Source organism: Ambystoma mexicanum, chromosome 2q (assembly GCF_040938575.1).
Source record: "Ambystoma mexicanum isolate Mex_15411 chromosome 2q, UKY_AmexF1_1, whole genome shotgun sequence".
Lineage (NCBI taxonomy): Eukaryota > Metazoa > Chordata > Amphibia > Caudata > Ambystomatidae > Ambystoma > Ambystoma mexicanum.
The window spans coordinates 1,098,772,284-1,098,798,218 of record NC_090924.1 but is presented as its reverse complement, the minus strand read 5'-3'; the positions used below and the strand labels follow the sequence as shown (position 1 = coordinate 1,098,798,218).

Below are 25,935 nucleotides of genomic sequence, written 5' to 3'. Positions count from 1 at the left end.
CTCTTTGTTCTTTTGCAATCTGATGACAATGTCGCTCATGTCGATGTCCTCGACCACTCTGACTCTGTGTAACCACGGTGATACCAGCATGGATGCAGCCCTTCTCCCTCTGAACAATTGAAATGGAGACACTCCTGTGATGACATTCACCGTCAATCGATGTGCTGCTACGGCCTCCTTGACAATTTTGCATGGATTAATGCCTGATGCGCATGCAAGTTGTAGTGCTCCTTTGATGAAGCGGTTTGCCCTTTCTACTAGCCCGTTGGCTTGTGGGTGGTACAAGCTTGCTGTCAACTGGCAATATTGTGTTTTTTGAGGAAGCTTTACAACTCCCTGGAAACTAGTTGTACCCCATTGTCCGTTACGATCTCCTTGGGGAGACCTTCTCTTTGGACGACAGAGCTGAGTACTTCTATGACAGTACTTGTGATGATGTCTGGCACAAATTTGACTTCAACCCATTTGGAGAGATAGTTCACCATTACTACCTCGTACCTGTCATCGCTCGACATGGCGTCCAACGGGCCGATGAAGTCCAGCCCTATTTTGTCCCACACGCCCTGCAGTATTTCTGTAGGCATCATAGGAGCTTGTCTCACCTTTAATCATTTGTCACTGTTGGTGCATTCATGGCATCTTTCGATCATTGCCCTTACATCTTGGTCCATTGCAGGCCACCGATTTGCATCACGTACTCTGCGTCGTGTCATGTTGCTGCTTAGGTGACCTGCATGCACTCTGCACAATATCACCTTTCGGGTGACTCTTGGGGGAATCACGTGGTCACCTCTTATTATTAGGCCATCCATCTCTCTTATTTCTTCGCTAACTTTCCAGTACGGTCGCAGACCTTCCGGTACTGCGCTCTCGTTGGGACATCCTTTGCGGGTCCATTATGCTACTCTGCCCAGGGCGTCGTCCATACCATTTCCTCCTGCCAATGCGACTCGCTCATCTCCATGAAGTCTTTGTTCCTTAGATCTCCTATGGATGCCATGACACATTTGTCCTTGAGGAATGTAGTGCCCGGTACACTTTGATCCAGTAACCTGGACATGCAGTCCGCTTGGGCGGTCTTCCAGCCCGCAGTGTGAGTAATCTCCTGCGGTTTGACTACAATTCTGGCTAGGCGTGGTGTCGCCGTTTTCGTGCCGCCAGGGCTGAGCATCTGCACCAGCGGTTTGTGGTCGGTGACAAGTGAAATACTCCACGGCCCAGGCACAGGCCAGCATCTCTTTTTCAATGGTGGAGTCGTTTTGTTCTGAGGTGGACAGTGCTTTCGATGCAAAGGCGACAATATTTTTGGTGTCACCCTTTTTTTGGGTGAGGGTGGCGCCCAAGCTGTATGCACTGGCATCCGTTGTTATGTAGGTTTCCCATTCGGGACTGAACGGAACGGCTTTAGACAGGGTGCATGCAGGATTCTTTTCTTGATTTCAGGGAAAACCTCAACTTGTTGTGATCCCCATGTGTAATCTGCATCTTTCTTCAGGAGATCTCTCAGAGGTGATGTGGTCTCTGAGAATCTGGGGACGAATTTAGCATAGTACTCCGCGAGGCCCAGAAATTACCAGAGTTCATCTTTGGAAGTCGGGGCCAGGGCATCAACTATGGCTTGTAGAAGGGTTTTCTTCGGGCTTACTCCTTCTTCGGAGATGCAGTAACCCAGGTATTCTACTTCGCCCACTCCGAATATGCACTTCTCGTGACGCAGATAGACTCCTGCGCTCTGTAGTTTGGTGAGTACGTCACCCAGAACTCTGTCATGGGTTTCTGCGTCCTTGGCGTATATCAGGATGTCGTCTTGGAAATAAGACACGTTGTCGATGCCGTGCAGCAGTGAGTTCATCATTCTTTCAAATGCTGATGCAGAAGATGAGAACCCGAAAGGCATTTGTGTATATTGAAACGTGCCGAAGGCATGATGAATGCTGTGAGTGGACGTGAGGCCTTGTGTAGATCAATCTGATGGTAGGCATCACACATATCAAGTTTTGTAAATACTGTTGCTTCCTTTATCATCTCGATGATGCTGGGCAAGGGAAAACTGTCCGTAACCACTTCCAGGTTGAGGCTGCGTAGGTCTATGCACACTCTCATCTTGTTTTAGGACTTCTTCTTAATAAGGACTACCGGGCCATTCAGAAGACTCAACATACTTCATAGTTCCTTCCTTGACCATTTTCTGAACCTGGGATTCGAATGTCACTCTTGCTGTCGCTGGCACGGGCCTGACCTTGTGTTTGACCGGTACTGCATTTGGTTTAAGGCAAATTTTGTGCACATAGTTTTTTATTTTCCGAGGTGTTCCGGAGAACAGCATGGGGAATGCATTTTTGAGATTCAGCGCTCCTCTTGAGGAGACCAGCAGCACTTGTTCACCAGTGCTGGGGTCTAAATGGATGCTCAATTTATGCTGGTCGTCCCATCCCAGTACAGCTGGCCCCTCGGACGAGAAGTATTCTTTCGTTGTGGTGCACCTATACTTGAAATCGAATTTGGCTTTGATGTATCCTAATAGGTGTGCAGTGGCTTCTCGAAGACGGTGGGCTTTAGCTTGGTGCTTCTGATCTCAACCAGGTTGCATCCCTTAATTTTTCTGTACGTCTGAATGGGGAGTATGGTCAGGTCAGACCCTGAATCGGCCATGACAAGTGTTTCCATTCCATCAACTCTCACAACGCAATGGGATTTCTCCCTCCTTGCACAAGGTGAGTTAACCCTGGTCACCATTGGCTTATCGTAAAAATCTTCTTCATCGCTCATACCTCTTTCTCCATCAATGTGGGTAATGTTCTTCTCCCGCCACGTGCAGGCTATGGCTACGTGGCCAAATAATTTGCACTTGGAGCATTCTTTATTCCTTGCGGGGCAATCTCGATAGTTCACCAGGTGTTTAGTACTAGCGCATCTGTAGCACTTGGGTGCGTATATCTCCACTTTGGTCCTTTCTCCCTGGCGGCTTCTCGCAGCTGTCTCTCTCTACACCCTTTCCATTGCCATCGCCATTTCCATTTCACAGCGGCCATTTCGGGTGTGGACGACGGCCCACTTACTTCTCTGCGACTGTTCAAGGTCTCCTCTTTGGCACTTGCGATTTGTATGGCTTTATCCAGTTCCAGTTCTTTTTCTTGCATGAACTTGTCTGGGACTTTGCGGGAATTGGTGTGGACCACTAACATGTCACAAATGACTGGAGGAAGGTGGGGGGTGGTGTGATGCCCTTCATGGTTCCTGCACAGGTGATTTCTGGTCCTTGTCGCCAATTATGTAGAGGCCTTAATGATCACAGGATACTTTTATGGTAGAAGAGGGTATTTATTTAGACACCTGACAGTTATTGGATAGCTGGGATGTTTGAGTCCTTTGCAGGGGTTTGGCAGTACTTACAGTTCAGTCCTTCTTGCCCCATGCAGTTAACTTCACTGCCTGGTGGGTATGTAGAGGTACCAATATCCCCTGCCAGCCTGAGCTCCCAGGAGGCTGTCCTCAGCCATGGAGTTATGCTCAGGCTGTGTGCAATCAGGCAGGCAGTCTCAGGAGGGCTGATACCCCTCAGTCAGGAGGAGCGCTTAGGCCTGACTGTGTCCTCCTGCCTGGCTCTGCTTCTCGCGCAAATCTCCCTCTCCCCACGCTTCGTGCGCAAACTCTCGCAAGATCTCGTTGCAACGAGATCTCACAAGGCGAGTCACCACACCAAGCCACCAAATCAAGACTCACTTTGACATTGTTACAACTTAGGAGAATTCCTACCTCACATGGGTAGATGCCCTGCCAGAGGCGTGGAGTGCTCGAAAAGCAGAAGCCTCCATCACTTCTCAACAGTATGCAGGGCATATCTTGAATGCAATAACCTAAAAGGCCACCAAGAATCAATCCACAGAAAGTATGGCAGGTGCATGCAGCACCTCACAGCAATTTCATTGTCTTTAATGACTCAGATGAGAAGCCGAAAATATCCTGGTCATGGCAGCCTACCTCAGTGCCAAGTTCAAATTATGGGCATGTCTATCCCAGTGCTCATTAACATCGGAAAATTGGTGAATATAATATAATCAGTTTGTACTACTCCAGCCACAAACTACCCTATGCAACACCAATTTGAAAATGTCTGCATATGAAGGGAAGAGCCATCAATATAACTAGTAGTTATGAGCCACAATAACGTAACAACTCCTTGTATATTTTACAACATGACAGTCAGTACAGCCACTGCGCTGAGCTTCAAGACTGCTGAGGACCTTGAGCTCATTCACTTCGCTTGGGGCATTTCTCATGAAGACCTAGTTAATGACAATGGATGCCTTGGATTGTGAGAAGTCAGTATTCACATTTACCGAACAGTCCACATGACAGCCATCAACAATAAGCGAATACTGCTTAAATTGCAAAGCAAACTGGACGCTGAGCTCCAAAAGCTTGAAAAGGCTGACATTATTGAAAATGTCCAAGGTCCAAAGCCACTGGTTTTCAAAATCATGGTGGTGTGGAAACTCAAGCAACTCAAGCAACCGACTAAAGTCATAATCTTCACGGACGTGTGCCTGCCCAACAAGACGGTGAAACGGGATCAACATTGAACATCAGTGGCATCATTGGCAGTAGAAGACTTTCAGAACACTATTAGAGGAGTCTTGGCTGAGATCCAGGGTGCATCAATGTCAGTGATGACAACCTTATCTTTTCATGTTCTCTCTCAAAATATGGTTCATGGCTATTGTAAGGGTGTAGAGGTAAGGGGATCAACACAGGTGGTACACATTTGGCTGTGCACCTTTATTTGAAAGAAAACAGGGTTGAGAAAACACCTATTTTTACATAAGGCTAAGAGCGGTTTCCCTACCTCAAAATAATGAACTAATGAGCCAGTCAGGATGTCGAAAAGTAAAAGATGTTCACTGTCGTGTCAGTATACCTATGTCCGACCCTCACACTAACAACATAAGAAAAAAGTATACAGGGCTCTCCTTTGGATGATGTGTCGTAGATGTTCTCTTTCAACATAAAGTTCAAACCGGTGCACAACAAGTTACAAACAAAAAGACCAAGGGGGATGCCTCCCTCCTCTTAGTTCTGATACCGTTCACAAATGCCAGGGGGGTGCCTCCCTTATCCTGGCTCCCTTACCCTGGCTCTTTCGAATGTTCAACAAAACACAATACCTGGGGTAATGACTCCCCTCCCGAGGTTTATTCCTATTTTCCAAGTGTCCACAAACTTTCATAGGATTTCTAATACCTGGACGAATGAATTCCTTCCCCAAATTTTCTTACAATGTCCTCACGCACCAGGAGAATTACTTTCCCCTGGTTATTCTTTAATTTTAACTCCTTCAAGATGCTAAGAGAGTAGGTCCTCTCTCTTGGCTTAACACAATGTACACAGCCACCAGGGGGGATAACTTCCCCTCCCCTGGTTCTTCTCATGGTCGCACTATATACCGATTCAGGTTTCCCAGTCCTCAGAGTCTACCACGTCTCTCCTTTCACCAGGTACTGTGGCTAGGAATACGAATATGAGGTCAATTATCATCACGTGGAGTTTCAAAGCCCCCCCCCCCTTTGATTTTTTTCTTCATTCAATGGGTGCAGCTGGTTCACTATCATGCCAGGAGTTCTCTTCTTTATATTTCATAATCTCCTACTTCAATGGCTTCTTTCTTTTGGGTCCTAGACCTGTTGTTCACAAATCACTTTCTCTTTCTATTGATTCAGCAGACCTAGTCTCCACATATAATAGGTACTGTCACAAAGGAGATGATTCTGTTTATCACTCCTCATTGGGTGCGGGTACCAGACCCATCTTCTGCAATGGCATCTTCCCTGGGGCTTTCAACAAGCATCTCAGTGTCCCAACCCTCTCTGTGGGCTTACTGATTTCCTCTGGTAACTTCTGGGCCTTGTTTCCCTCACCCGGGTACTTCTCTCTCTCTTGCGGCTTTGCCGAAACTCTGCAGCCCCTTCCAGCAGCCATACAGTGTTTGCTTTGTGCACCCGCTCCCTCAACCTGCAGGAAGCATGTCTTACAGCTTCCTGACGTGGTTTAGGTGTACAGGAGCTCTTGCGAGCTTTCCTCTCACCCGGGTACCGTCTCTTCCTTGCATGCTTTGTCTGCTTTGGTCCACACCCGGGTTGCTTCTTTTTCCCCTCGGTCGTGCGGAGAGGTCACCACACTTCAGTATTCCCGCTATGTTTGGGAGTGGCTCCAGACCATCTGAGCAACAGAACCTCTCTCTCACCTTCTGGCTTGGAAAGCAGGTTGTTTTTGTCTTCCTCAGTGTTCATACACGGAACCTTCCAGGCTGGCTCTTTTCTCTGTTGATTGGCTGTTTTTCTTGATAGAGTCCTTCCTCTGTTATTATGCTCCTTGTTTGGCAATGGTTGGCAATGCATGTCAAGTCCCTTGTCAGTAGAAAGAGTCAAAGGTGCGTGTGAGCACCGGATATGTGTGCAGCTGGTGTGGCATTCGTGAAATATCTGCTTCTTAGCGGTAGGTGTGGTGGTTGAGAGGTCAATATTATGTGTTCGTTCTGGCAGGATTTATCCAGACCGATTGTGGCTGTGTTGGGCATGAGGAGAACGCCTGGCTGGGGGGTGTGTAACCAGCAGTGTTTAGTTAGAGTGATGGGGAGTTTGAGGCTGATGTTGGTATGAGAACAGCTATACCGAATGGTTTCATAGTATCGCTGTGTTCTATTTGAGTGGTGGTGTAAAGAAGAGAGTAAGCGTGGAGATGTGAATATGGTGGTTTACTGTAGGTGCGTGAGAACGCGCCCACTCCAATAGTTCCATGAACTTCATCCGTTCCATGTACTCCGACTGTTCCGTTCCTTTCAAAGCTCTTTCAGACGTTCCATGCCCTCCAAACCATTCCATGTCTGTCACGCCATTCTATGCACTCCAACCCGTTCTATGTACTCGCATCCTTTCCATGAACTCCAACCCGTTCCATGCACTCCCATGCGTTCCATGCATTTCCATCCATTCCATGCACTCCCATCCGTTCCATGTCCTTCAACCATTTTATGCACTCCACCATTTTATGCACTACTCCTTTCATTCGTTCTACCCACGTTTTCCTTTCTCCATGCATCATCCATACACATACATCATCTTCACACGTTCCATTCACTTAACTAATTGCACCCATTTCACTCGTTCTATGCACTTCATTAGTTCCGCCCACTTCGCCGGTTCCAAGCACATCACCCGTTCATTCACCTACTTCATCCGTTCTACCATTTCACCCGTTCCACCCACTTTACACATTCTACATCAGTTTGTCCGTTCCATCCTCATACTTCACACGTTCCATCCACATACTTCATCCATTCCATCCACATACTTCACACATTCCATCCACACACTTCACCCGTTCTATCCACATACTTCACCCGTTCCATCCAAATACTTTATCCTTTCCGTCCACATACACCCGTTCCATCCACATACTTCACCCGTTCCATCCACATACTTCATCCGATATAGGCATCCACTTCACCCGCTCACCCGATACAGGTCAGACTTTCGCACAGTGACGTTATTGGGGACACTGTCAAATCCCGCTATGCCAGAGTGGGGTTGTTATATACATTTCTAGAATCAACTTTGTACCGAGAGGAGATTAGGCACACTTCTAAATTCAGCCAAGGCACGCTAAAAGGCACACTTCTAAGTACAACCAGGGCACGCTATCAGGCACACTTCTAAATTCAACTAAGGCACGCTATTAGGCACACTTCTAACTTCAACTAAGCACAAAGAGGATAATAGGGACACTTCTATATTCAGCTTTGCAGAAAGAGGATAATAGGCAACCAAAATAACTTTTCAATGGGGATGATATTAGGCAACCAAATTTGAATTTGCATAGAGAGGATATTCAACTAAGGCACACTAATGGGCACACTTCTAAGGTAAACCAAGGGCACGCTATCAGGCACACTTCTAAATTCAACCAGGGCACGCTATTAGGCACCCTTCTATAATTCAGCTTTGCACAGTGAGGATATTAGACACACTTCTAAATTCAACCAAGGTGCGCTAATAGGTACACTCCTAAATTCAACTTTGCACAGAGAGGATATTAGGCAACCTAATTCAACTCTGCACAGAGAAGATATCAGGCACACTTCTAAATTCAACCAGGGCGCGTTATTTGGCACACTTCTAAAATCAGGCAGGGCACGTTATTAGGCACACTACTAAATTCAACTTTGTACTGAGAGGATACTATGCATACTTCTAAATTCAACCAAGGCACGCTAATAGGCACACTTCTAAATTCAACTTTGCACAGGGAGGATATTAGGCACACTTCTAAATTCAGCCAAGGCACGCTAATAGGCACACTTCTAAATTGAACTTTGCACAGAGAGGGTATTAGGTGCACTTCTAGATTCAACTTTGCACAGAGAGGATATTAGGCGTACTTCTAAATTCAACTAAGGCACGCTAATAGGCACACTTCTAAATTCAACTTTGCACAGAGAGGATATTAGGCAACCCAATTCAACTCTGCACAGAGAAGATATCAGGCACACTTCTAAATTCAATCAGGGTGCGTTATTTGCCACACTTATAAAATCAGGCAAGGCACGTTATTAGGCACACTACTAAATTCAACTTTGTACTGAGAGGATACTATGCATACTTCTAAATTCAACCAAGGCACGCTAATAGGCACACTTCTAAATTCAGCCAAGGCACGCTAATAGGCCCACTTCTAAATTCAACTTCGCACAGAGAGGATATTAGGTGCACTTCTAAAGTCAACGAGGGCAGCTATTAGGCACATTTCTAAAGTCAACCAGGGAACGTTAATATGCACACTTCTAAATTCAACTTTGCACAAAGAGGATATTAGGCACACTTCTAAATTCAACCAAAGCACGCTAATAGGCACATTTCTAGATTCAACTTTGCACAGAGAGGATAATAGGCACACTTCTAGATTCAACTTTGCACAGAGAGGATATTAGGCGTACTTCTAAATTCAACCAATGCACGCTAATAGGCACACTTCTAAATTCAACTTTGCACAGAGAGGATATTAGGCGTACTTCTAAATTCAACCAATGCACGCTAATAAGCACACTTCTAAATTCAACTTTGCACAGATAGGGTATTAGGCACACTTCAAAATTCAACGAGGGCACGCTATTAGGCACACTTCTAAAGTCAACCAGGGCACGTTAATAGGTACACTTCTAAAGTCAACCAGGGCATGTTAATATGCATACTTCTAAATTCAACTTTGCACAGAGAGGATATTAGGCGCACTTCTAATGTCAACCGGGCACGCTATCAGGCACACTTCTAAATTCAACCAGGGCACGCTATTAGGAACCCTTCCATAATTCAGCTTTGCACATAGAGGATATTAGGCGCACTTCTAAATTCAACCAAGGCGCTCTAATAGGTACACTCCTAGATTCAACTTTGCACAGAGAGGATATTAGGCAATCCAATTCAACTCTGCACAGAGAAGATATCAGGCACACTTCTAAATTCAACCAGGGTGCGTTATTTGGCACACTTCTAAAATCAGGCAAGGCACGTTATTAGGCACACTACTAAATTCAACTTTGTACTGAGAGGATATTATGCATACTTCTAAATTCAGCCATGGCACGCTGGCACACTTCTAAATTCAACTTCGCACAGAGAGGATATTAGATGCACTTCTAAAGTCAACGAGGGCACGCTATTAGGCACACTTCGAAAGTCAACCAGGGCACGTTAATAGGCACACTTCTAAAGTCAACCAGGGCATGTTAATATGCACACTTCTAGATTCAACTTTGCACAGAGAGGATAATAGGCACACTTCTAGATTCAACTTTGCACAGAGTGGATATTAGGCGCACTTCTAAAGTCAACGAGGGCACGCTATTAGGCACACTTCGAAAGTCAACCAGGGCACGTTAATAGGCACACTTCTAAAGTCAACCAGGGCATGTTAATATGCACACTTCTAGATTCAACTCTGCACAGAGAGGATAATAGGCACATTTCTAGATTCAACTTTGCACAGACAGGATAATAGGCACACTTCTAGATTCAACTTTGCACAGAGAGGATAATACGCACACTTCTAAAGTCAACCAGGGCATGTTAATAGGCACACTACTAAAGTCAACCAGGGCATGTTAATAGGCACTTCTAAATTCCACTTTGCACAGAGAGGATATTGGGCACACTTCTAAATTCAACCAAGGCACGCTATTAGGCACACTTCTAAAGTCAACCAGGGCGCGTCAATAGGCACAATACTAGAGTCAACCAGGGCATGTTAATAGGCACATTTCTATCCAGATGCGGTGCAAGCTAAAGTTCAGTTTCCTACATGTGTGGCACTAGCTAAATTGGCAAGTAAGTTAATATGCATCACAAGGCAACATTTACAATCCATTTATAGTGGTCACAAGTCTTCCTAAGTATGTATTGTTTAAGTCTATAGCAGTCTACGTTATGGAAGGTAAGATAGAGTGACAGGGGCTTTCTAGAGTAGAGTAATTGCTCTACACCCCACCCATGCCCCACTCACGGTTTTGTTGGTGTCTGTTGGCTTCCTTGGCTTCCCTGCTGACACCTGCAGACACATCTTGAAGCTGCCAAAGTCGGAGCCGCCCTTGGCCTTGGGGCCCTTTGCTGCAGGGGCTGCCAGGCAGAGGGCTGCCTTGGTCGGTTCATTTAAGACGAGACAGTCAGCCAATTACAGGGTGGAGGGAGGTCCGGGAGGCGGGCGGAGGGGGAAGCAACAGAGACGGGGAGCGGAGCAACACGAGGGGGCCTTGGGGCACATGGGGACATGGCTGCTGGCCACAAGGTGGCCAAATGGAGCAGGGGGTCCCTGCAGCTCACCTGGGATTGCTGCGTTGCAAATGGCGTTATCCCACGGTGTAGCTGCAGACCCAACACAGTGTCGGCCCAAGTAGCCAATCACGGGTGGAGGCAGGTCCGGGAGGCGGGCGGAGGGAGGGGAAGGGTGATGCAACGGAGATGGGGAGCGGAGCAACACGAGAGGGCCTGAGGGCACATGGGGACATGGCTGCTGGCCACAAGATGGCTAAATGGAGCAGGGGGTCCCTGCAGCTCCCCTGGGATCGCTGCGTTGCAAATGGCATTATCCCACAGTGTAGCTGCAGACCCAACACAGTGTAGGCCCAAGTAGCCAATCACAGGTGGCGGGAGGTCCAGGAGGCAGGCGGAGGGAGGGGAAGGGGGAAGCAACGGAGACGGGGAGCAACACGAGGGGGCCTGGGGGCACATGGGGACATGGCTGCTGGCCACAAAATGGCCAAATGGAGCAGGGGGTCCCTGCAGCTCACCTGGGATCGCCGCGGTGTGTATTTCTATGTGTTTCCTCATCTCAGTACTGGTTAAGGGAATTTTACCTTCTACCTTACAGAAACATATGGAAATGTGAGGGGTATATGCACGCAATATAGGGTAAGTATATGAGGTAGAGGGGGACAGAGATACCATAGCAAGTCATCCCTGCTCTTCCTCGTCTCAGTATTGGAAGCTTGGGTAATTTTACAAAAATCCATGGCAGAGGATAACCGGGAGGGGAAGAGTGGAGGTGAAGGTAAGAGGTGGACACCACATTCTCCCACAACAGTCGTCACTGGTCCCATAGGGGGTTTCCCACCTCATGAGATCCTACCGCTGAGCACCACCCCCAGGGGGACTATCGGGTAGCAGCCTCACCTCCCTGGCCTCATTGGAAGATCCTCCCCCCAAAGAAACAGTGGCGATACCCTGGGAATCGTCACACTATGTGAGCATGAGATACCACCTGAGAGAGAGAAAAAAGTACATAAATGCACTTGCACACCATTTGACACACAGATAGAGTTTATTCACTGTAATATTTATACATGTGTCGATGTACAGCTGTTCTTTATTAGAGTAAATGTTGTGTTATATTACATGGAATGGTGAGCTACCTATCTGGTCTGAACAGGATTGCAACATGAGCCCCTCTTAATGGGGGCTGCTCGGAATGTTGTGCTCTAAACAGTGACTTGACCAGTCCTCAGGTAGTCAGCAGGAAGGGGATCATACTGAAGACCGTAGGTGAGAACGATTCGAGGGACACAAGTAGAAGGGCTGGCTACAGAGGGGCTGCCACCTCAGTCAGCCCTTCAAGGCTTGAGAGGCATGGCTGCAGCAGTGGAGAAACACCGCCTTAGGCAATAGAATCTGGCCAAAGGTTGAACGCTAGGACAGCATGTGAGGGAGTAGCCTGAGAGGCATGACAAGATGACCGTGTGCCCGGTGAAGACATTGTGAGTGGGTGGATCAGGGAGCATAGAAGGATGGTCGTGTGGTACCAGCTTACTGGGCTACCATGGTAGTGAAAGTTACAATAGCGTTCACTGTGACTGACCATCTCAGTGTGGATGTGGGGAACAGGCAAGTATAACAGTGAGGTGCAGGAGGAGGATAGTGCATGCCTGCATGGCCCCAGAGGAAGATCTGGAGCTGTGCCTGCCACCCCATGATGGAGGGGCGTGGGAGTCAGGGTCATGACTGATTAGGGCTACATGTAGATCATCCACAGAGCATGTGTATGTAGGAGGAGTGTTTGGGGTCTCCCTGAGGAAAGCAACCTCTGGTCAAAGAGCGCTTGCCTCGGCTGGCAGACATGCGGGTGGCAATATCTATAGGGAGCATGCAACACAGGAGAAGACAAGTAATAGCCCAGTCGAAGCCAACTGCGGCAGAGTGGGGCAAAGAAGTATAATGTGAGGATCCTTTTTTTTAAAAAAACATCCAGATATAGGGCCTCATCTTGAGTGGGGCGGCATCCCGGCTGTAATACCGCCCAACTGTAATTGCGTTAGCCCTAACCGGTCTGGCGCTATTAGCGCTGAATCATGGTTTGGGCGTTAACAGTAAATCCCCATTCTACCAAATACCGCACACTAATACAGCCAGCGGTAATTGTCCCGAAAACAGGGCGCTAAACGGGATTTTCACTTCTAGAAAAATGCTGGAGGTAAAACAGCCCATTTAGCACCCAACCCGTGACAGGGCCAGCCCTTAAATGCAGCAGTAATACCGTAGTCACCGCACTTACAGTCTAACTCGTGATGAGGCCCATGATATAAACATGATTCAACGGAAGGGGAAAACAATACTTCATTAACAGTTATGCCCTCTAGGCTTACATTATGCAAAGGGCCAGACATCAAATCTTCTGCCGCTCCAAAAATTTAGTCCAAGGTATGCAGTTTTTTCAACATGATAAAATGATTGTGTCAGGTTTATACATGACCTTGCCACACTCACAGAACTGTTGCACGAGCTAGCTAAAGTGTTTGGACCTTGACTATGATGCCCTCCCCAACAAGAAGCCTTTTGAGCAGGCATACCAGTTGCCTATGCCAGCTGAGCATTAACACCACTAGAATCTAGGTACTCTTAAATTAAGAAAGATGCCCTTGCAGTGCTCTGGGGAGTGCTAACACTGCCATAAGTACTGTAGTGAATAACCACAAGCATCTTACCTATTCTCAGTGGGTCAGCACCCTGACCTTCCCCAAGGATTGAAAAGTGGATCCTCCAATTTCAGGAGTATGAATGCAAACCGTTTTGCACACAGGAGTTGGTAATCCCACTAACTACCTATCCTACCACCTATAAGCAGCCACTAAGCAAGAAGAAAAGGTAGCCCACAGGTTGGATCACCATTTCCGCTTCGTTGCGGAGCAGCCCACGCCAAGAGCACTCTTGCTAGTTGACATTGTGAAAGCCTCGGGGGTAGACAGATGCATCTCCTGCACATGAGAAGCCCTTACAAGCTTGAGGTGGAAGACCTTTCTTGAGTCTCATCGTCACAGCACCGAGGAGACACACAATAGTCTCAAGAGTCTCTTCGAAGTACGCTGAGAACAGTCAATGACCTCAGAAGGATTGGCATACTAAAATAATCCGCTCCACTGGCAAAAACACAATTGTATGCAAATGTTGTCAATTTAGTTTCACCAGTGGCAAATTCTTCCAGCTCAGGTCACCAGCAAGTTTAGTATTCCATTCAAATCGACCCAATTCACAGTGACATCAAAAGAAGATACCATGGTTACGTTCCAAGAAGGCTCTTCTTTTTCCACCAGGAACGTATCTTGATCAAATGATTAAAAAGTGAACCAATGATAATCAGGGAGGTGGTGAACAAATGAGCTCACCAGAGCAGAGAGATAAGCCTGAGGTGATGCCAAGTGGCTATGGCCTATTTACCTTTGGCAATGCAGATGAGCCTAGATCTGGAGAGCTGTTGTTCGAGCAGGGCAGCCAAGATGGTGATCATTTGCCAATAGCTCTCTACTCGATGGGGGTGTTCAGGGAGATGCTTGTCCGATTAAAAGACTGTCATCAACTTTATATCTGTGTTGGAGAGGAAAGCGATGGACATATATTGGGGAGTGCCAACGTCATGTTGACGGGTGGCCCTCCACAGACATGCATGCATGTAGACAACAGATGATGAGGAAAAACTTGTCTTTGGGCTAATAAAGATTTGTAGTCTCCCAAACTCGGGCAGGAAAGACCGGTATTCAGTGTTTAAAATGAAAAAACGACATACTTTAAAAACGACCCCTAAATAACGACAAAATGTTGAATTTTAATGTCAAGATATATATGGGAGGTGGGTTAAGGCATTAAAAAGAGTGGGGTTAGCAGGGGGAGGGTAAAAGGGCAGTAGAAACGGGGGGCTTAGGTGGGGGCGTTTTTAAAGTATGTCGTTATTTTGGGTGTCGTCGTAAAGACATGGAACCGAGAGACCTTTTGAATGCTCGCTGCGAGTGACCTGTTCGCACTTCGCAGCACGGATTTACTGCAGGGCCCATCAAGAAAGATGCCTAAAAGGGTAGAGATATAATGCTCCATGCAGTAAATAACACCTTCCCATCTGGAATCTGGCCTCCGGAGTTCCTTACTGATCTGCCTCAGGTCTCTAGGTGATGACTATCGTTCCATAGTAACCTCAGAACATTTGTATTTGCAAGTTAATCTCATGTTCTCTAACACTGGACACCTGTTGCCCAATTAACAGAAAGAGATGACAGCAGGCCTCCCTCACAATCATGCAAGGCTTCATTAGATGTCCTTGTATTTATAACACAGACTCTGATTATCTTCTACCATAAAATTGACAGCACCATATTTTTCAAGGTTCTTAATTCGCAGATAATTTCAGATAGCAAACAGCTGTATCGCACATATTATTTTACATTTTGTATAATCTGCTTATCATATATTGATTTCTTTTTCAATACAAAGGCAAAATCCAATGAAAGAGCATGTCAAAAGTGAGGTGGAATGTCACTGAGTGACGTTTCCCCTTTGGCATGCTTTAGATAACAGGGGCCAGTCTACATCACCTTTTCCTTTAAGGAATAGGCTCGATTATTTAAAAATAAAAAAACGATACTGTTTGCATTAGAGAGGGAATTGCCAATGCTGACCATGGGACTTCACAGTGTAGTTAAGAAGGTTAGATTGCTGGAAACTCACAGAACTATAGTTGCAATGGGTTCATATGACCGGAACATCCTGCCCCAAACTGGGCTCACCTTTCTAACCTATGATCCCTGCCAATAACCCTTGTTATCTCCCCGGTCCATTACTTGACAAGTGTACCATTAAAACTCTATTCTTCCAATGATGTACTTGCATTATATTTTATTACTGTATCATCTACTTAGGGGTGTCATGCCCATAATGGGTGGCAGGCCGCTGACCTGCCACCTACTATGGATGAGCCATGCCAGCCCAATGAAAACACTGAGGGCCTGATCACGAGTCGGGCGGTAGCCCTTAAATGCAGCAGTAACAGTGTTAGGGGTAAACACGCCAAAAAAATGCCCGGCGGTATTACCTTGCGGTAATTGCACCGTAAATATGTTGTATAGATATGGAGCAAACCTCTGTAACGTGGAAGTGAGCTGACAATCAGACTGATCATATACTGGCTTTTATAATGAGTTATCAAGCTGGGAGGAGAATCTCAGTCAGGCACACCTACCTGAACAGATTTCTTTAACTCTAACTGCGCATAGTAGCACCTGGGCAAACTGCCCATGGCATAATGTGGCCCAGCTGTTGCAATCGAGTATATAACTTTCAACACTTGTAATTTCTGATGATGTAGTCATATTGACCCTTTGACGTATCAACTCGTTGACCCTTCAACCTTCTTTTCGTCGTATTTTTGTACGTATAGCTCGATCGTCTCTCAGCTCTTCCCCCTCCTTGCCTCCCTTTCTTGAAATATCTGTCTCCAGGCAGCGTATGCGTGCGGGTTTCATGGAACATAATCAAGGTGCAATGTTCAAGTAGAGCTTGAATTGAGTTGAAGGCATATATTTTATATTACCATATTAGAATGGCTTTGTGCATCCGGTAAATCTAGTATGTTTGTATACTTCCTTTTATTATACACAACTCATTAAAATAACAAACTGAAACTTAAAATACCAAACTGAAAATAACACCAGCCATATTGTGTGAGTACCTTGCACATGATGTCAGTGCCTGATTTTCGTTTTTGTTAGTGATACCAGGCAATGGTTCGAAATCTGGGTTTTGATAAAAATAATAACTCCAAGTGTGTGAGTACCTGGGGTTTTGACTGCGATACCAGGCATATGATAGAAATAACTTGTATACGATGTGAGCAACAGGACACATCGACGTACAACGCCTACATACAACTCCCAACCTATTGGCTTTGGGAATGCATGTTTATTTTGCCTTGCGGGTTGCCAGCCTGTTCTTCGATGAGGCAGTTGTTTCCCGCACCCTATTACCTAAAGAGGAAAGAACGCATAAATATTTCAGGTACTCACAATAGATAGTTGGCGTAATTGGCTCGCTCTCCATCTCGCTGACAGCGTTCCATGCCAAGCAGCTGTAATTTCCAACGTCCCCTCGCATGACAGGTGCAATAAGGAGTGTGTCATTGTTCGGAGAGAGGGTGGTACTGGAAGTGCTGTGCACAGGCTGGCCATCCTTCAGCCACAGGTAAAGGACGCGCGTGCCGTTCAGCGCAGAGCACGTCAGCGTAATGTTCCCCACGTGCTCCACCACGCCGGAGGAGGGCTCACTTCCAACGAGGGGCTTTGTAACAGGAACTGTAAAGAGAGGAATACGTTTGCAAAGCTGTTTAATGTCGATTCCTGCTAGTGGCGTAGGAAGGCATTCAGTAACGATTAAGAAAAACAATAATATAGGAAGATGTTCTGATCATTGAGTGAATAAAAGCAACTGGCGGGTCATGTTATGTTATAATAATATGCTTTTATACTGCCCCAAATCACTTCTTCAAAACCCCCTCCCCTCATTCGAGCGCTTCCGCCCTGACCTGCCCCCTACCACCTGCACATGAGGTCACTGCGCTTGCACGATCCGAATGTCACAAGGCCTAACAGTACCGTGTACACGGTTATTGTTTTCTCTCCTCTGTTCCCTCCAGTAATCTCTGTGGCATATATTGCCCCTGCCTGTGGAAGCGAGACAGTGGACTGCTGGCCAGGAGAGCAAGAGTAAAGTAGGAGGGAGGGAAAGGAAGGAGGTGCAGCTACAGGGTCTGAGTGTATTAAAATGTAGATGCCAATATATATACAATATCTTCTAGTGAGGTAAGACAGAAACGTATGTGCATTGGTATTGCAAGGCTGTTTCTGAAAAATGATATGTTAGCGATCAAGTATTGATGGGTGCTCGAGAGGCTCAACAGCGTACACGGTAAATCCTGGCAGATATGTAGGCTTCAAACACCTGTAGTGTCTATTTATGGCACCAGTGGTGTGCCCCTAAATAGTAATTCGATTGCCAAGACAACTCCAGAGGGAGGCCTGGTCCAAGATTAGGAGGTGTGATGCATAAAACTGTGCCAAATTACAGAATTTATGATGTAATAGCCAAGGTAATGTAAACACATCATTAGTATGACTGTTCATGATGGATAGCTCTGGGGAGCACATCCTATTTGATTTAAACTACCTCTTGAATCATTCCTTGCTTCATCCAGAACCCAGTGGAAGATTAGTCAGTATTGTGACTTGGGTGGGGGAATATGTCTTGGGGATTGGTTCCACGAAGTAATCTACTGTAACAGCATATATACAACTAGAGCACGCCTTTCATTGTTTGTGGTCGCTAGAGGAATATATGGTGAACACGGTTCCCCCTTCTGGATGGATGATACCTGGAGTGTTGTGGTCTGAATATGCCTACGTTCTTCACAGCAGAAGGCCCTGAGTGGCCTCCGTTCTTCATAGCAGAAGGCCCCGAGTGTGTCATGTTCATGGACTGTAAGGGCAGTAACAAAGAGTGCCTACCACTTTCTTACCATAGGAAATGATGGAATGGGTGAGTGATGGGTGTAGGTTTTGTCTGTGGGATGCACAGGTCCTCTTCATGTGGCCTGATCATACGTACCATGGGATCAGTGAATCCAGGACCTACTTAGACCCTCGAAGTCAACTACTAAGGCAGCAAAAGAAAACAGCTTGAATATTTAACGGCATTTGTTAAGACTTCCGAAGTCAGTGCTCACTACAGAATGTGTTATTGTCTGCTCCCCTATTGTAAGCTATGTCTCTATCTAATCCTCTTCCATCCCTACCAGGGTTGGATTGACCCTTCGGCATATCGGCCCGTGGCCGGGCCGAAATCCTCCATGGGATGTGGGGGCCGGGTCTGGCCCTGTCTGGGCTGGTTTGGACAACAACAAAAAACAATATTTGAAAAAAAAGGAAAAATGTGAAAAACAATATATCTTTTTGAAGAAAAAAAAATACCTGCAACGGCATAATTCATAAAAGTAAGGTAACAAATGTTGCCTTGCTTTGATGATTTATTTGCATGCATGATGTGTGCATCATAAATTATGATGCATGCATCATTCACATGCTGCTGCAGCATGCAAAGTTGAGGGGCCAGGGCTGCCGCCGGGCCGGCAGCTGTCACCGTGCCCCCACTCCAGGAAGAAAGAAAACCACCAATCAGCCATAGGACAGAATCAAACGCAACACTAGACCCATAAAGCTTCTTGCACATTCATGTGATCACAAGAGTACAAGAGGAAGAAGGAAAACCACCAACCAGCCATAGGGCAGAATCAAACGCAACACCAGACCCATAAAGCTTCTTGCACATTCAGTTGTACAACTGACCCAACTTGAGCTACTCAAGGGAAGATTCATTACCCAACAGATCAAGCTATACTGAATGTGCATCACACCCGTGGTATTTACAGAGATGTGAAGACAGGGGTGGACTGGGAACCAAAAGAGGCCTTGGAAATAATTAACAGAGAGACCCCAAATTACACATTTTCAGCAAGCCCAACCCTTTTCCTGTAGGGAAATGTAGAAATACCACACAAAGAGGTCCATGGTGCAGAGGCCTACTGGGAAATCTCCAGAGTTTCCTACGGGCCAGTCCAGACCTGTGTGAAGATCGCGCTACTATGAAACCTGGGAGGTGCACTCGAAGTCAAGGGCTGGATAGGCTTGCCATGAACAGATACACCTGGAAAATGACACCAGGTGCATGCAGAGAAGAGCAAGCATGCACCAAAACTACAACTATGGGCGATGAAACACGTGAAGAACATTCTAAAGTATTCAGCAAAGAAATGGTGTGAGAAAGGAAAGCCTAACCAAATATAGGTAAAGGCGAACACATTGCCTGTAAAAGATAAAGGGCCCGCAGTTCCCAAGACATCAACATGTCCCTTTCAATACCTTCTAGAGGGAGGGACTATTGCTTTAAGGTACTATCGATCTTGCTCTGCCCCTGGTATTAACAAAACGAATATGTGTTGATTGAAATATGCCAGGGCAGTTTTCCATTGCCACACATATCTAAACTGACACTTCCACCAAGAAAAGTGAAATACTTTTTTAAGCTAGACGTGCAAAATGAAAACCATCTCAAGGATTCAAAACCTTGTCATACATTCAGTCCTCCTAAAAGCATATATCACTACACAAGAATGGTGTTTAAAATGCCATCAGCAGCAAATACGTTACAACGCTTGATCGAAGTGCCAAGGGGCCCTGAAAATCGCAAATGGTGCACTATATGACATCCAATTACAAAGCACAACAGAAAACAAGCATCTGCCAGGCACTGCCATAATGGTACCACCTGGCCATAAGATGGTAACAGCTGGGAACATGATGCATGTAACAGGTCCCAAGATAGCAGTGCCTGGCAAATGCCTACTAAAACCCATACACAAGCCAACACTATTGGCTTTACTAATGCTGGTTTTTAACAGGACCTGAGAGCAACGGCATGCATATCTCTTATAAATCACGGAGCTGAAGGCACATTTGGTTTAGACGTGTTAATTGCATCAATAATGCATTTACAATCGCATTATGCCATTAACTCTAGGAACAGTGCTTTGAAATGGCAGCCATTTACAGCACACCGTTTGATGTTACTTCTTGATAGAGTTCGCTCAAAGAGATCCTGGGTCAGAAAACACCCTCATTATCTGAAAAATGCCCTAAAATGTATACAATAAATGTCTTTGCAGATTTGACACTTGATTTATGTCAAGAGGAGATGGAGACCCCTCTCATCCTTGTTTGGGAGGCCTACCAGGGTGGAGGTCAGAGGCAACCCCACCCCAAAGGGGAAGGTGAAAGTTGAAAGGGTCCCAATCCCTGTTCCTTCTTACAGTGGCAGTAGATTTGTGCAGAGTACAACTGTCAATCACCCCATACATGTCTTGCATTATGCAGACCAGTTTCTTTCTGTCTTTTGCAGGAAAGTACATGTCCCAGCATGCGCAGCAGTAGAAAGCCAAACCGAAACTCAGCAAAGTGACCAGGTATCTACACAAAAAGACAGACAATGGGCCTCATTACAAGTGTTGCGGTAAGGCAACAACGGCACCGGTAGTGCTACCGGCGCCTTTGTTACCTCGCCGCAGCATTGCGAGTTCTGCTTGCCGGGGCCGCTCTGCACGCCTGGTCATACCAGACGTGCTGAGCGGCACTTGCGAGCAGTACCGGATGGTAGCAATGGCCCCGTTATTAACGGGACCGTTGTTACCATCCTCCCAATTCCCATTGAGCCCTATGGGGGCTCAAATGGGAATGGGGACATACCGGGTCCAGGTCCCGCGAATGGGAATTATCGGAATGGCCCGGTAATTCCCATTTTTTGGGGCCCGCACCCGGACCCGAGTTTGGGGCTAGCCATGCCAGAAAAAAACGGCATGGCTATCTCCAAACTCGTAATGAGGCCCAATGTCCTGAAAGGAATCTGCTATGAAAAAAGGCACAACAGACCACAACAAAGGCTCCAAACAGCCCAAAGTCTATGCTCGCCGGTTGCAAAACCACAGAACGGCTCCCCAGCAAAACCAATGGGCTAACAAGCCTGCAAGGCCCCCAATTTAAACTAGGACTTCAAACTACATTACTCACCCTCACGAGCTGCCATTGCAAACTGCTCATGACCAAGGGACTGGGGTTAGGCCACCTTTTATTTCTTTTGCTGATTGTACCACATGCTGGAAGGGAGGAACAGGGAAAGAGTGCCCTAGGGAATCAGCGGGGGAGAATGTTCAATGGGGAAAACGGTGGAGCTTAAAAGGAGACTTAGGAAGCAGGAAGTTGTGGGCTGTTCAGGTGAGGTCAGAAAGCTGATGTCAGACCAAGAGACCAGGTGGAGGGAGCTGTGCAGTGGAGCAGGATTATTCAGGCAGTGTAGACGGTTAGGTATTGGTTGGTCAGAGGAAGTGGTGCTTGAGATTCTATGAGCGTGTGTGTGAGTGGTGAGGTAGAAGAGAGGAGTGAGCGAGTGAGAAGGTGATTCAGATAGTGAACGGGGTGTGATTGAGAGGGAGGTTGTGGGTGGAGCTGTAGCAGTGTGGGGAGACTAGTAGTAAGGAGGAAATGGATTTGGAAGAGGATGGAAGCGGGACAAAGCGATACAGAAAAAAAGGAAGAGCAGGGCATGGAAGGAGAAGGAAGAGCAGAATCTGACTTGAATCAGACCCTTAGCAGTTCTTGGAATAGGAACCCCTAGATTGTTCCTGTAAAGGTCTAGCTAGATACAGTGTTTGCCTTTAGGACATCACAAGGAGGCAGATAGCTTCCAGATAGTAGTGGGTTAGCAATTTCTAGTACCAGGGTTAGGGTGGGGGAGCCCATCCCTAGATTAGAGAAAGAGAAAATAAAAAAAATAAAGACCCTCAAACTATCTCTGTGAATTGGTGTACTCTTGAGGTCATCTGTGACTTTATGCTTGGGTGATATAATGCATCCCTAGTCCCTTGGTGTACATCACTTTAATTGAAGCTATGACTGCAATGCAAAAATACATTGGTATATTGTGTTGATTGACGTTATGTCTCTGTTTTAATATGAATATTCTAAAATTCTGGAACATTGTTTCAGAAATATTTTTAATAAAAACACATTGTGTATTTAGAACGATTGAATGGTTCTTGCTTGTTAGGAACACCCGTTTTCTTATTTTGCTAAAATTCTGGCGGTCATGGTGTTTGAAGTGACTAGACACTTGCCTCGCCACAAGTCTCACGTATGCTCTCTCGCACAGATGCCAGAAGCGAGAGCCATGGGCTTATGTACTTCCAGGCAAGTCCACCGCTCAACGACTCAACTTGTCAGTACAATGTAAAATTTGCTCTATACCATGATATTTCATAACATCATAACATCGACAGTAATCCAATTTACTCTCACATAAAATCGATAAGCGACTGTATGGTAATTCAGTCCAACCTGCTACATTAAAAACCACTTCAGAAAGTGTGTTAAATTAAACCAAGAAGGGCTTCCTCAGAAAGGGAACAAAGGTTCGGATGCTACAGCCGGCCGAGCTGTGGGTGTCCTGGCAGGGGCACAGTACCTATTCTGCACCTCCGAGAGGGCTGCCGGAGCCTATCCACGAGAAGAGATGGTTGCTGAAGGGTGGTGACCAAGTTTGATGGGCGCAGCCCCTCTAAGGGATGCTTCCGTGGCGATAAGAATTAATTAATTAATGACTCTTTTATAACACGCTTTGTACCGGAGACCAGTCTCTAAGCACAGGACCGTGATTTGAATCACTTTTGCTCTTCGTTGTCTTGCTTCCAAGACAAACGCGTTGCCCTGCCAGAGGCCCAGCCCACCCAAAATCTGTAATTGCCCACAAAGCAGGGCTGTGACGCCATTTACAGATGTTAATGTCCCTGCAATGGGCCCAACTAAATTAGCTTCAGGCCCCACTTGTTAGACAATCATGGCTACGCCTCTGCAGCCTGGGCTATTCTCCTGGCGCCTGAATAATTGAGTTGTTTCCGTTGTATATTTGTTTTCTCCGTTATCCATGCAAATATGGTGTCACTCCCCCCCCTCTGGTCTCACAAATGCAATGAAGCAAAAAGTCAACCAAAAAGGCTTTTCAACCTCACCTGCTGTGATATTCATAGAATCGACCTCGGTGCAAATTATAATTCTCCTAAAAAGCACCCTAGAAACATCAAACTAAAAATATCCAAAGACAAGTGTAACACTAAAAGGCTGAGAACATGTGGGTGGACTCTGTTTATTTTTGTTCCACCTATGGAGACCTGGGCGCCTCATTGCATCTAAGCAGGTAGAACCTATCGTGAATGGGAATACTGCTCTCCTATACTTTGCTGCTGGACTGAGCTTGCAAAAGGCATCCTTAGCCAGGGCTTCACCGCTAGTCAGTAAACAATGGGCAGCTTGTTCCAGCCACTCTCGCGCTCAGTCCAGTTTCATGCGCCCAACAAAGAAAACCCACACAAACCCACCTGTGTTTGCTACCTTTTAAAAACATGCAAATGACAACAGACAGTGTTCCCAGCGGGTCATTTGATTGCGCCTGAAATACGTAACTACTCCACGGCGACGACTGAGTCATCCCACATTCCGATCAAGAAATATAATTAGGTCTTAATAGGGTCATTTTAATTTAAAATGAATGTAACATTTCGAGTTATGAACACTGCCATCATTTGTCATAAATAAAAACAACCTTAACTGTTCAGATCAACAATTTTACAAATTGGAAAATAGTTTTTGTTTGTAATTTAAATAAAATTATGATTTTGACCGAACACACAGTAGTCAAGAAAACAAAAGTGAAACACACTGATTAAGGACCCCGGGGGTGGCCGGGCCCAAACTCTAAAGTGCACACAACAAAGCAATCAGGAGGCGCTGAGCCATTAACATGCCTTTATTAACACACACCACGTGATCACATCCGTCCCTGCGGGAGACGTGCTCTGATCACTCCAGCAACCGTAGGTGACAGCGTGGAGACGTGCTTAAGTCACAACATCCCATGCCAAGGGTAGGAACACAAAATATCAACATAAACTTTTATAACATCAACATGACTCAGCTCCAGAGTTCATCTGCGCGGCTAGCCTTGGCCACACGCACTTCTGCACTGGCGTGCATGGGCCTTCTTCTCCCTCTTCTTCTGTCTTTTCCGCTCTGCTACCCCTGGATCACTTACTAGGGGTCCTTGCAGTTGCTCTGACATGAAGAATACCTCCTCATCCTCGTATTCGTACTTGACTAGAGCTACCACTTCCTTCTCATTCCTTCCTTCTCCTCCATCCTCTTTAGGCCAGCTGGCGCCCTCCACAATAAGTGCCATTGTGGTGGCTATTTCGACACACCAGTTTCTCCATGGCTCAGGCTTGGTTGCCCCGGTAATCGACGCCTAGGAGGTCTTGCAGAAGTTGGCATAATGCCCTGCCTTGTGGCACCTACCATACTGTCATGCAACCGCCGGACACAGCCCTATGTGTTGGAACCCCCTCCACAGAATTCACAGTCTCTGGAGTGGCTCATCTTTGCCCTTCCTTGGTGTGGCTCCACCTCTGGCCCCTGTCACCGGAGCAGCCTTCTTGGCCTGGGTTCTGGTGGCGTGTACCTCCTCCTCTTGCAGCCCTCTATCTGGGTCGACCACATCTCATCAAGCTCTTGAGTTCTCTAGCTCTAGAATTCATGCCAGAGGAATTCCTGGTACCATCAGCATCTGGGCGCACAGCTTGTTGGACCAGCATTTTTGAATTTCCTGGCCCGCAGCCAGATGCGTTGCTAGGAGGCGGCTGAAGGGGTTATAGCCCCGGGTCTTTTGGTTGTAGCCCTGGATAAAGCTCAGGAGCTACAACCAAAAGGCTGGCTAGTCCTGAGTCCCAGCAGTCCTGACATTGGCATAGCCCCAGATCTTTTCCAAACCTAGCAACACCCCTGCCCGCAGCTCTCTCTCTTCATCAACAAATGCACACATCGTTGCTAGCTGTTGCAGTCGGGTGTAGAATGCATCAATAGACTCAGCGGGCCCCTGAGCAGCCTGTCGGAGCTGGAACCTCTTGTAGTGGATATTGACCATTGGGACGAAGTAGTTGGACAGCGCCCTCCTCGCTGCTCGATATGACCCATGGCCAGGAGGCAGCATGGAAAACAGCAGGAATGTCTTCTTTTTTGCATCGTTCGTTACTTCAACCACTTCGAAGAACATGTTCAGCCTCTCCAGCAATTGCATCAAGATGGGGCCAAGGGTCGCTGGATTTACCTTTATGTCAAACTTTGGTACTGGGTGGCTGTGAAACAACATCCTGGCAGGCTGCACTGTGCCCCTTGGGCTCATGCTCTATGTTTGGAGGTTGAACATTTCTGGGGTTGTGAGCCCAGCATTTTGCCCATTAGCACATCTGCCATTGCTGGCAAATCTAGAACCCCACTGCTTGTGGGTTCCCTGCTCTACCTTGTTCCAGCACAGGTTTACTACCTTGGGACCCCGCCGCACAAGCACCCTCCGACGGAGGGCCGCGGCAGGTGGACCACGCCTCCTCTGACAATTATGCTTGTGTTGTTTTCCCTGGACCGTGGTATGGCCT

The 25,935-nt window shown here is 46.6% G+C and overlaps 1 protein-coding gene across 1 annotated transcript in view; it reads right to left on the bottom strand.

Moving 5' to 3' along the window:
- Positions 1 to 25,935, bottom strand: part of HEPACAM2 (HEPACAM family member 2) — a 624,068-nt gene that overhangs the window by 446,701 nt on the left and 151,432 nt on the right. Inside the window, exon 3 of the mRNA XM_069648465.1 lies at positions 16,865 to 17,149. Coding sequence (XP_069504566.1) covers positions 16,865 to 17,149 — 285 coding nt within the window. The remainder of the gene's footprint in view (positions 1 to 16,864; positions 17,150 to 25,935) is intronic.